We start from the raw sequence: 13,780 nt of genomic DNA on the forward strand, positions 1-13,780 counted from the left end.
GGTGAGAGAAGAGTATAGAAAAGAGAGTGCGGGGTGGTGTGTGGGGTGAGAAATTGTTGTTCAATTTTTAGGGTTTAGGGATCAATTGGTAATTTTACCCAAAAGGATACTATTGTGATAAAAAAATCAAAATTGAAGGGTGTAATAAGTTCTTTTTGTGGTGTAAGTAGAATCCCTCTTATATTATACATAGATATATAATAGATATAAAAATTATATGACTAATATAATTATAGAAGGGATGAGAAAAATGGGGTGGGAAAAGCGTTTCCTCCTCGTTTTCCTATCGGGTAAGGACTACAGAGTCACGCAAGGTTAGGATAATTATCATCATTAATTGGGAAATGAAACAACTGCTGGATACTTTTACGAGAAAAAAAATTATTAAAGTTTTTATTAAAATACAAAAATTAATTTATCTTGCTAATATAGGTTGTAAAGAAAATTTAAGTGTACACTTTTCTTTACAAAACAAACAACAAAAAAGGTTTATTTATTTGTTTTTCTAGCACTTCCCACCTCTTTTATCCTACCCAAAGGAGGAACAAGCTAGCTCATCCGCACATAATCTAATGAAAAATACTTTGGAATTTTAATTCTTGAGTTTTAAAGTCAGTTCTAATGAGTTGGCAGTAGATCCCATTCATTGTGATGTGATGTTTCAGTCTTGATTTGTTTTTTTATTTTTTATTTTTTTTAGTCATGTCATTAGTAATTTATTAGAGCACCAAAACTAATACTCTAAATCATTGCTGTAGTCTAATTGGCGTAACTGTCTCAAGATATGTGAATAAGTATTTTACTTTTTCATTATTCTTTTCTTCTCTCAATGTGGTAGAAAGGAAATTGCAAGATTAACCCTATGCTTTGTATCTTGATCATATTACAAACATAAAGTTTTCTTGTACCTCTCACACTCACATTCACACTCATACTGAAGTGGGTTGGAATTATGGGTTGTAAAGAGACATGAAAAGTCTTATTTGCATTAGGAATAAAGATAAAGAGAGCACCATCAAGAATTTTATGACAATAAAGTATCCCAAAAACAGAGTTTTAAGTACACATAAAAGAACCGTGTTAACCAAGGAAAAAGAGCGTGGTAAAAAAATAAAAACAAAAACAATATAAGCTCAAATGTAATCTAAGTGCACATAATTTGATTACAAAATCAAACAAAACTTTTTAATTTTATGATCAAATTATGTGTACTTCAATGTTGTAATCGGATTATATGCACTTAATTAGAAAAATTATTCATTAATTACTTAACAATATTTCAAAAAAAAAAAAAAAGAATCAATCACAAATTTCCAAGTAAAAAGTGATAAACGGTGATTAAATTTGCGAATTTAACTTGTTTTTACTCAATTCACAAATTAATACGTGATTTATCAACAGACAAAGAAGGAGGGTTAGGTTATTAAAGACAAAACTAAGGTCAAGTTTGACATATTGCAAAAAAGTCAAAAAGTCAAAAAGTTATTCAAAAAGTCAAAAAGTTAACTTTATTCACCAAAAGTCAACAATTACGGCTGCACAACTCCCAATCCTAATTTTTCCCTACAAATCAATTTTTACAATTTTTTATTACACATTTTTTCATAAAAAGTCAAAAAGTTAACCCAAACATCCATATTTTCTTCCTCAATTTTTTAGTCCAAAAAGACAAAAGGTGCATTTATTTAAAACACCCCAAACAACCCCTAAGTTCTCAATTCTTTCCTTAACTTAATGAGATGCACAAGCAACATGAAAAAGAAAGAATTTCAACATCATCATTAAAATTTAAAACACGAGACTATGATAGGACAATGTTAATTAATCTTATTAATCATAGGGCTGCAGTTTAATCTTAATAATTCAACCTCCTGAGAATGTTAATCTCATCCTTGAAGAGTATCATAACATTTTTTTCAGCTAAATATACTTTTATAGAAGCTTACAGAATAACTAATCCAACCTAAAATAACCTTCAGATTAAAACAAACATGGCCGACGTGCCAATGTTAATTTTATGGAAGATTTTACAATACACATCTTCAAAAATTGGCATTTCATATGCAAGTATTACATTTTCTAATGTTGATACCATTTTGTAGGGGTGCAACTTGGGCGGGCTCAACCCGAGCAACTCGAGCCCAGTTTAAATTTTTTTAAGACTTGGACAAAATATTTTCAAATTTGGTATGGGTTTGGGCAAAAATTCAAAAGCTCGAATTAAATTTGGACGGGCTTGGGCAAAGATGTCAAACAACCCGAACAATCCGAAACCCGAATTATACATATATAGATATATAAAAATATTAAATATAAATATAAATTATTAGTCATTACATAATATTAAAGTAATTTATGTTATTAAATCATATTGAATATATATTATATATACAAATAACATAAAATCTTACTTTTTTCTTTTTATTTTCACTCATAAATTATTAAGACTACTATAGTGGCATCTCTCTTATATTATATAAATTATTTATTTTGATGGTATTAATGATTTTCTATAATAAAAAAATAATAAAAATTTTAAAAAAAAAACTGAAATTCATTTACAACTCGGGCAATTCAAGCAACTTGGGCAATTCAGGTTTAGCTCGAGTCGGGCTTGGACAGACAACCTTGGGTTACAATTCGGGCTTGGGGGGGCTTGGACAAATCTCAGCACAACTTGAATTGGGCTTGAACAACCTTCCAACCCGACGAACCCGCCCGAATTGCACCACTGCCATTTTGTGTTACAAACACTCCACTTTCAATCATAACAAAAAAGATTATAATGGGAGCTCCTTAAAACATAATGAGAGATCTTTTCAATCATAACCATAATAACAATATTATTAGACTTATTTATTTTGATGATTTATTCAATTATGTTTTAATTTATTTGAAAGAGAAAAATAGAATCCAAAATTTATTTTGATGATTATATTTTAATTTATTTGAAAAAGAAAAATAGAATCAAAATTTATTTTGTCTATTATTTCTCACTTAAACCTTTGTCCTAAATGTTGTTAGAATGTATTTAATATTTGATTAAATCAGGAGTTCAAACAGCCGAAAACAAAGGTTCAAACAGCCTAGCACTGCAGCAGTTCAAAAGGTGCAAGTGGAAGATATTCAAATTAGTAATAATGGAGTGGAAGATATTCAAATTAGTAATGATGGAAGTACAACAGTTATAAACGGCTATATTCAAAAAGTTCAAAAGGTTCAAGTGGAAGATATTCAAATTTGTAATGATGGAGTGGAAGATATTCAAATTGGTAATAATGAAAGTACAACGGCTATAAACGGCTATAAATTCAAATGACTATAACAGCTATAAACGGTTATAATTTTCATTATATATACCAAAGCATCTAATGTAAACAAGTTACAAAAAATCTGAAAATATTCTTTGATCTATAATCACTCACATCTATTATCAGAAATTATACACTGAGCCTTATAACATTAAGCTCATCTTTCCTGTGTAAGATTTACAGAAAAATTAAAATTTCATTTTATATATCTATCTTTGAGAGATATTTATTGTAAGCTTTCTTTGAAAACAAAAATACCATTTCATCTTGTAAAAGTGTTGCAAACACTGTGCTCTTAAAATCTTGAGAGTGATTGTGAATCACCTAAGATTTGCAAAGGTTTGGACTTGTGAAGTCTGTGTAAAATTCGTGGAGAATTGCTCCATTTGTAAATAGGTTGCTAGCACCCCTGTGAAGTTAGAAGATAGTGAAAAATCTCAAGTGAAGCTTGAGGAGTGGACGTAGGCCGAGTTGAAACCGAACCACTATAAATTTGTTTGCCTCACTTTCCTTTATCTCTTTATTTTATTTTAAATTGCCATAGCTATATATCACATTTTTACGATGCTAAAATCATTAACTGACATAGTTCTTAAGACACTTGTTTTAATTATTTTTATTTCATTAATTATATTTATCTATTGTGCTAGTCATAATTTTTATTAGGGTATTATTAATTTTAATTGTAAAAACCTAATTCACCCCCTCTTAGGTTGTCTTTTGGGTAACAATTGGTATCAAAGCCTATACTCTTGTTTTAGATTTAACCATCTAGGAGTTTCGATCCATGGCAACCTTAGCTGAAGGACAAGCCACAAATAGGTCACCATTGTTTGACGGAAACAACTATAGTCATTGGAAGGATAAGATGACCCTATACATACAAGCCACTGATTATGCCATGTGGATTATTGTCACCAAAGATCCAAAAATTCCTACCAAATTAGTAGACAATATTAGTGTACCTAAAACTGAAGATGAATGTAATGAGAGAGATCATAAATTATTGCAAGCCAATGCTAAAGCCAAACTCACCCTTGTTTGTGAATTAGACTCTAAGGAGTATAATAGAATTTCAAGTTGGGATTCGGCAAAAGAAATTTGGGACAAACTTGAGGTAACGTATGAAGGTACAAACCAAGTGAAGGAATCTCGTATTGATATGATTGTTCATAGTTATGAATTGTTTAAAATGAACTCTAATGAATCTATTTCAAGTATGTTTACTAGATTTACTGAAATTGTAAACTCTTTGAAATCTCTTAGCAAAATTTATACTAACAGTGAGTTAGTAAGAAAATGTCACGACCCAAACTCGCCCCTATAGGTTTAGCACCGTAACCGGCCAGTAATCCAAGATTACCGAAGGCCTGCTTAATAGTAATACAGTAATACAGAGTACAGGGGCTGGCGGAAGCCAAAACACTAAATAAACAGTGTCCAATGAGCTGTGACAGTCTGTATGCAAAAAGACTTTTCATTCAAATATATACAGTCAGACGAAACTGTATGTACATATATACAATCATTCAGTTCAGGGACCTAATCCCTATTAAACAGTACCGTAACAGTCTATACAGTCATACAAATCAGAAACAGAGATAGACGGGGAAATTAAAAACACCCCTAAGCCATAGCTTGACAGGCTCGGAATCTCGCAGTGAGGCATAGTGGTTGGCTTGACAAAACTGGAGCTTACCCCGACGCTTCTAACCACGGTCGGGTGCCTGTACACCTACATATATATATGAGCAGTGAGCTAAAGCCCAGTGAATAACACAATGCGTAAAGGGGTTAAGAATGAATGTCCTTACAGTAATGAAAACAGTTCGTTAATTCAGTATATCAGTCATTCAGTCATATGTGGTACATCCATTAGCATAACAGTACAGTAAACAGTAGGTCTTAAAAGACCGAACAGTAAATGATGGCCATCAATCAGTAACAGTAGTGGTTCCAACAAGGGAACCGACAGAGATCTCTGTAACAGTAACAGTAAACAGTAGTTGCTAAGGATGCCACAATACAGTTCAGAATATAGGACATACATTCATTCAATTAATAGTATCAGTTCAGAAAGCAGTACAGTTCAATTGTTCAGGAGATAATCATTTTGAACATATCTTTACACAGTTGTTGCTCACAGAGTTCCGAGCTACAGTAAAGCTAGAGCGTGTCCCCAGTCGCCAACCCTACACAGTTTACAGATTGAACACACACTAAGCTACACAGTTGGGAAAGATACAACTTAATCGCTAATTTGCCTCGGTGTGTTCTACATTTATATTCTCATTAAGATGCCTTAAACTAGGCCTAATAATGCCTAGGATGAGATGAGGATGCAAAGATGCACTTTAAAAACATTTTCAGAAGCTTCAGAAAACAGGGGTCACGCTCGAGCGTAGGTTACTTCGCTCGAGCGGACATGCAGACAAAGGTTTCCGCTCGAGCGTAGAATTACCCGCTCGAGCGTTCTGCAAAACAGTCAAAAGTGCTGGATAGGTGAAAAACACGTTCGATTGGGCGCTCGACACCCGCTCGAGCATATGACACAATGTCCCACTCGAGCGTCAATTCTTCCGCTCGAGCGAACTTCAAAATAGAACAAAAAATGCTGGGAGCACGATTTCCACGCTCGAGTGCCAGTTACCCCGCTCGAGCGTGAGTCCAAATTCTAGAAATTCCAGATTTGAACCTCAAGCTCAAAACCAAGTTTTAAACCATAAATTTCGATCATCTTGGGCCAATTTTCCAAAAAAGACATCAAAACTCATACTTAAACATGATTCCAAAGCTCAATTGTAAAATCAAAGCCCAAGGGTGTTTCAAACAACTCAATTCGAACCAAATTTTCATGAACATAAAAAACATGCAAACATGCATGAATTTAAACCATTTCAAAGCTTCAATTTCATGCTCTAATGAGCTAACTCTTATAAAAACAAGATGAAAACATGGACTTAACATAACCATGAGAATGCATGTGACAATTCTCCATAAAATCAACTCAAAATTCAACAATATAGGCATGCATGCATGGAATGAGCTCTTAATTCAACAACTTGAGCTAGTTCTAGGCTTAGATCACTAAGAACACAAGAACCATGGATGAACATTCATAAACACAACAACAAAAGGTTGAATTTCCTTACCTAAGTCTTGAATTAGAGGTATGGAGGCTCAATGTTGCGAGAACTCCTTTAATCTTCCTAATTTCCAAGCAATTCTCTCAAGAACAAATCAATTCTCTCCCTCTCTCTCTTGGTCGGTTGAGACAAGGAAAGGCTGATGAAAATGTTTTGTATAGAGTGTAATAAGGCTCAACAATAGTCCAAGTAGTGGGCCACTAGGTGGCACCAATGTAAATAAGGCCAATTATGCAATTTATCAATATTTAATCTAATTTAATCATACCTAACCAGTTTTCAGATGAATATGCCATAAAATTCTATTAATTCTAACGATCACAAATCATCAATCAATTTTAAATTCGGCCGCCGATAAGGTTTTCAATTCGCAATTTAAACATAAAAACACGAACAGATCAATTAACAATCAACAGATAGCAAATGCATTTAAACAGATACAGTCAATCAATCAGTTTCAAATTTCAGTCAGTCAGTTCAGTATTTCAATCAGTTCAATTACTTCAGTTATAATCACAATCAGTCTCAGTTTAGCAGTAATCGGTAGTTATCGGTAAACAATGACGATGGTTGTTACAAAAAAATTCTTAAGTGTCTACCAAAGAATTGAGAAGCAAAGGTCACCGCCATTAAAGAAGCCAAAAATCTCTTCACACTTGGATTGGATGAGCTTATGGATCCCTTCTGACTCATGAGATCACCATGAAAGGACATGAGGATGTTGAAGACAAAAAGAAAAGTGAAATTGCATTTAAAGCATCATCAAATAAAGAAGAACATGAAAACTCCAGGGAGAATGAAAGTTATGCCATGTTTAGTAGAAATCTCAAAAAGCACTTCAAGAAAAACAATTATGGAAAAAGAAGACCTTTCAAAAAGGAGTACAACAAAGATAACAAGAAAGAACCTATTATTTGCTATGAGTGCAAAAATCCTAGACATATGAAGATGGATTGTCCAAAATTAAAAAATCACGGAAAAGACTATAAATTTGTTTGCCTCTCTCTCCCTTATCTCTTTATTTTATTTTAAATTGCCATAACTATATTTCACATTTTTACTGTGCTAAAATCATTAATTGACATAGTTGTTAAAACACTTGTTATAATTATTTTTATTTCATTAATTATATTTATCTATTATGCTAGTCATAATTTTTATTAGGGTATTATTAATTTTAACTGTAAAAACTTAATTCACCCATCCTCTTAGGTTGTCTTTTGGGTAACAAATATAAATCATTATTAGGGACAGAACTAGGAGAACACTATGGAGGGCCATGGCCCTCTGTTTTTGTCAAAAATACGATTTGTTATGGCATTTTAAAAATATATGTCTCATTTTACATATAAAATGACTCCCAATATAAAAAATATATATCTCATTCTTATCCCATCTTGTATTCTCTTTTTATTTTGCACCAAAAAAACTTTTTCATCCTATTAGAAATTACTTCTATGGTATTTGATTTTTTTTTAATGTGTATATATACAATTTATATATCATATTGTACATACATGAGTGTTTATGTATATGGTAAAAAAATTTATTTGTCTTTTGATCCCTCCGATGATGAAATTCTAATTCTATCCCTGCTCATTATTAAGTCACATTACAAAAAATTAATGTTTTAGAGACAAATTTAGGGATAAAATAATCTTTTTGTCGTAAAAAATGTTATTATTTTATTTTTAGCGACAAAATTAGACATGATGAATTACTAATATTTTTGAGGATGATATTTTTGCGACTGTTCTCGCGACAACTGAAATTAATCTCTAAATATTTTTTTCAACAAAATTTATACTTTTAAAGACAAAAAAAATTGATTTATAAAATTCTTATATGTTATAGTGTCATAACTAACATCATAATGATGTCATAATAAAATATTACAAAATATCGTAGTTGAGAGTGTTTTTTACTCATTTTTTTGTATTTCGATTTCCCTGTAGTGTAAATGATATGTTTGAGGGGGAGAAAGGAGAAGATGAAAGGACTAGAATTCTTTTTTGTTTTTGTTTTTAATTTAACTCCAAAATGATGTTATTTTTGGACACTATAGATAATACACAATAAAATATTCATATTCTATTTTTCTCTTTTTTTGCATGTATTATAAAATTTTTCCAACCTTATCTTATTATATTACATATCTAAACAACAAAAGCAAAATGGAGTACACACATGAAAAGATTTTTCAAATAAAATATAAAAGGGAAACTTTTATTTAGCCTTATCTCTCCTCTTCTTATATGCTTCTTCCACCCACCGCTTTCTCAACAGCATAGGGGAACTTTGGTCCAATTTGGTATAATTGTTAGAACAAATTGTAAATTATAATTTAATAGATTATAAATTATGATTTTAATTAAAAGTTGTTAATTTGTTTGGTATAACTGTTAGATTATAGATTTAAGTTACTGAGTAGTATTTGTTAAATAAGCTGTGAAGTTACTTTTTCAATTAACTTTTATTTTTATTATTCACTATTTGTCTACATTTCTCATAAATAATAATAATAATATTCTATAGTCCATTTGGGTCTTTTTTTAATTTTTTAAAAAATAAAAAATAAAAAAATCTAAAAATATAGTCGTGAATTAACATGTCCACAGTAGAAGCTGACAATCAGAAGCAAGGGGTAAGTAGTTTTTCAGAATTAATTTTTTTGACTTAAAATAAGTTGTTAGAATCAGAAACTGTTTGAAATAAGTTTAACCAAATAGTCTAAAATAACTTTTTAAAAATTAGAAGTCATAAGTTGACTTAAAAAAATTCCACCAAACACCCCCTTCCAACTAGGAGTCCGGATTCTCGGCCGCTCTTCTCGGCGGTCGTCCCAGCAGCCCCCCAAAACGACGTCGTTTTGGGGTTTTTTTGATTTTTTTTTTTCGTTCTTCTTCCTCGTTCGAACAAACCAGAGGGGAGGGGAGGGGAAGAAGAGAGAGAAGGGGAGGGGAGGGGAGCCGCCGGTGGGCCAGACTGGAGGGGGCCATAATCACCGGGGGAGGAGGAGGAGGAGGAGGAGGCGGAGGCGGGCCGGAGACGGAGGCGAGGCGACGATCGGACGGCTGGATGACCTGCGACGGCGGAGGCGAGGCGAGGCAAGGCGACGATCGGACGACCTGCGACGGCGAGACCCCCTCCCCTCCCCTTCCTCTCTTTCTCTTCTTCCCCTCCCCTCCCCTCCCCTCCCCTCCCCTCTGCTCTGGTCTACGAAGAAGAAAGAAGAAAGAAAAAAATCAAAAAATCAAAAAATCCCCAAAACGACGTCGTTTTGGGGGACTGCTGGGAACGGCCGCCGAGAAAGGCGGCCGAGGATCCGAATTCTCCAACTAGGCTGCTTGTTGATGACGTGGCGTAATGATGTGGACAAAAAGCTCAGCATCAACTTTTTAACGCATCCCCACACACCACACCTCCTTTTCTTTTGTTCTTTGCTTTGCGGATCTCTCACATTTTCCATATCCACTTGCACTTTTTTCCTATGTACTTTTTCCTCTTTTTATCACTACTTATTAATAAATTATTATAAAATTTTAATATTAGATATTTTTAATATATGATTTTTAAATTTATCTGTATTTACGGGATAGAAATTGGACCTTAATTTAATTGGTTTATAAACAAATCAATAATTAATATGTAAAAGTCTATTATCAGAATTTTAAGCATTTTTATACAGAATCATTTACTAGACTAATGCGTCAATCAAATAATATTGAATATATAATTACGATACCATCAATCAATATTTAAGGTGAGCAATCTTTATCACTATTACAATATTTAAACTTTCACTAGTTGATTATTTAATCATTTTTCTTATCTTATTTTTACCGTTTTAGACGCAATTGAGTAAGTCATATTTATTAATATGAGTCATATTATATTGTATAAAAAATGATTATATATATCATTATTATTATATCTTTATATTAAAAAATATCTTGATGTATTTTATGTATGTATATTTTATTTTTCAATCATTATCTAAAATAAATATATAAATTGAATTTAGACTGTATCACATTTCATTTTTTGATAATTACTTTTTTCCAACTGTATAGAAAATACTTTTTCCAACTGTATAACTTTTTCCAATCACCTATTCATACATGTACACAGCCCTATATAGAAGCATCTCCTTGACCTCTCCCCATCAAAACCATCAACATTTTCTCTCTCTCTCTCTCAAACACACCAATCTCTCTCTCTTTCTCTCTCTCTTTCTCTCTCTCTCTCTCCATGGCTGATGTTCATCATGGAGGAGCACAAGGCATCAAGCTATTTGGCACAACAATTGCAGTACAAATCAGACAACAACAACAACAACAACAACAACAACAACAACAACAAACAACAAAAGATGATCATCCAAACAAAGCTGATGATGATCATCATCATGATCAAACAATAACAGACAAGAGACCAGACAAGATCATACCATGTCCTAGGTGCAAATCCATGGAAACCAAGTTTTGTTATTTCAACAACTACAATGTTAATCAACCTAGACACTTCTGCAAAGGCTGCCAGCGGTACTGGACCGCCGGTGGGGCCCTCCGCAACGTCCCCGTCGGTGCTGGCCGCCGCAAGGCCAAGCCGCCCTGCCGGACCTTCGCCGGAGGATTCTCCGATAGTTGCTTCTTTGATGCTTCTTCTGTCCAACAGATTGAATTTGCTGATGGGGTGGTGGTGGAGGAGGAGGAGTGGCGGCGGTTGGCGGCGCACGGTGGTTTCCACCGTGTTTTTCCGGTGAAGAGGCGGAGGAGCACTTCCTCAGGTGGTGGTCAAAGTTGTTGATCTTGTTCTTTGTCTTCTTTTGTAGTTTAATAATTTTTATATAAAAAAATGATTTATAGAATTATTATTTATTATTGTTAGTGATTTAATGGTGGTGGTGTATATAGAAGATGGGTTGGTTAATTAATAATTTAATTGACCAATGATTTGTGTAGTTATGTGGATCAGCAATTCAGTTTAAAGAAATTACTTGGAGAGTTACATGAAGTTGGCTGACCTTTTTCATTCTGTGATTTTATAATTAATTTTTAAATATATATGTCGTTTTTTAAAAATATTTTTTAAGTTCATTTTTTTATGAATTTCCTTATTTTTTCACTATCTTGAATACACTATAATTTTGATGATAAGTCTTAAGGATCAAGCTCCACCATGAAGATCAATACATCTAGTTTTTAAAAGGTTAAATTATACCCACCTCCCCTAAAGTTTGAGAAATTACGATTAGCTATATATTGTTAACATAATGACATAAATTTTAATTCACATAACAATTAATTTCTTTTTTTTTATCAATATTTCGTTAGTTAAATAATAAATAAATGATATTATTGTGATCTATTTTTAATTATTTCAATATTTACATACCGTTTACATTACTTTTAGTCACTTTAATTATATTAGAAGAGATGTTAGTGTTATTATGTCAAAAGTGTGAGAGTATATTTTTTAAAACTTTAAAGAATGTGAATGTAACTTATTCTTTTTAATAACGTGACATTGGGTTCCATTAAAATTAATTTATAGAATTAATATTTATTTCTAATGATCTAATGGTGGTGTACATACAAGCTGTCTTGGTTAATTAATAATTAGATAAATTGCATTGACCTTTTTCGAGATTTCAACAAAAAATTAGTAAGTCTCCTAAGTTTAATATAATTATACTAAATATCCTTTTAGTTTTAATTTATATAACGCTTGACCCCTTTTTTATTAGAAATTTTTAAGTTGTATAAATTTTATAAAAAAAATGTTATTATCTCCTTTATACTAAAATGTATATTTTATCTTATTTATTTTTGTCTCTTCATACCATTTACATTAGTTTCAATCTCTTTAATCTTACTAAGAGAGAGATTAATGTAATTATATCAAAAGTATGAGACTTATTGTATTTTCTTTAAACATCAAAGGACATCAGTGTAATTTACCTTTAATATTTTAATGGGTAAATTGCTCTAACTTCCATTAAGCTTTGAAAAAAATACAGCAATTCTTATAATTTTGTCATAATTATATTGGAGTCCCCCCAAAATTTAATTCACATAGTGTTATTTTTATCTGTAATTCATTAGTTATACGGTTGAAAAAATTGACATTATTATCTCTGTTACCTTAAAATATATTTTTACTTTATTATCTTTGTATATTCATACTATATGTATTAGTCCTAGTCAATTTAATGTTACTAAAAGAAAGATTAAAATTATATCAAAATTGTGAAATTTATTTTATTTTCTCCAAGGTGTAATTTATTCTTATTTAATTTATCAATGATTTTATGTAGTTTATCTAATTTATGTAGTTTATCTGAATCAGCAATTCAGTTGAAAGAAATTACTTGGAAAGTTAAATAAAGTAGGTTGACTATATTCATTTTAAATGTGGTTTTAAAATTAAAATTAAAATATATATCACACAATTTAGATATAAAAAAGATCATTAGCCCTTTGACCCTACGTGGTTATTTGCTAATATGGCAAGTCTTATCCACTTCTAATATTGTGACAAAATTTAATTTGGAGCTTCTTTTAAAAATAAAAACAAAAACAAAAACAAAAGAAATTAAGATAAGAAATATATATATATATATAATTTAGAGCGAATTACACTAAAGGTCCCCATAGTTTGGGTCTCGTGTTACTTTAATTCCTGATTTTTCAATTGTGACATATTTGACCTTTAATTTTAAATCTTGTTCCAACTAATTAAAGATATCATTACTCAATTTCAAGGGCAAAGTCATCAATTTAATAAAATATAAACTAATTTGACAAAAATAAATGTCCAAAAAAACATTTTTGAATTTTAAAAAATTATTTCTACTCACCAAAGATAAAATTATGTAAAATTGATAAATCTTTTACATATTTATATAATTTTTTTTACCAAATTAATTTTTATTATGTGTTTAGATGATCAATTTGGTAAAAAAATAAATTAGTGTCAAATATTTGGTGAGTAGAAATAATTTTTAAAAATTTAAAAATATTTTTTTAACATTTATTTTTGTCAAATTAGTTTATATTTTATCAAATTAACAACTTTGCTCTTAAAATTAAGAAATGATATTTTCAATTGCTCTTATTTGGAATAAGATTTAAAATTCATGATCAAATGTGTCACAATTGAAAAATTAGAGACCAAAATTTGAGTAATTCACCCAAAAATTTATTTTTGAGTAATAAGTTTGGCTATTCTATCTAGTAAATTTCATCATATTTTATAATAAATAAGATCAATTACAACGGTAAGGGAATCTTTTTTTTTTTTTTTGGTATCTTCTTTTCC

At 31.1% G+C, this 13,780-nt stretch overlaps 1 protein-coding gene across 1 annotated transcript; it reads left to right on the plus strand.

Moving 5' to 3' along the window:
* The first annotated feature begins 10,606 nt into the window (after nt 1-10,606).
* On the plus strand, nt 10,607-11,473 carry LOC114267275 (dof zinc finger protein DOF1.5). Its single transcript, XM_028208293.2, has one exon. It carries the CDS (start codon nt 10,709-10,711, stop codon nt 11,264-11,266), a length of 558 nt encoding a protein of 185 aa, XP_028064094.2. The 5' UTR covers nt 10,607-10,708; the 3' UTR covers nt 11,267-11,473.
* Nucleotides 11,474-13,780: the final 2,307 nt, after the last annotated feature.

Source organism: Camellia sinensis, chromosome 9, assembly GCF_055761805.1.
Source record: "Camellia sinensis isolate YWXY chromosome 9, ASM5576180v1, whole genome shotgun sequence".
NCBI classification, from domain to species: Eukaryota; Viridiplantae; Streptophyta; class Magnoliopsida; order Ericales; family Theaceae; genus Camellia; species Camellia sinensis.

Excerpts from the sequence above, each read along its gene's own strand:
- LOC114267275 (XM_028208293.2), top strand. The coding sequence starts at position 10,709 with ATGGCTGATGTTCATCATGGAGGAGCACAAGGCATCAAGCTATTTGGC.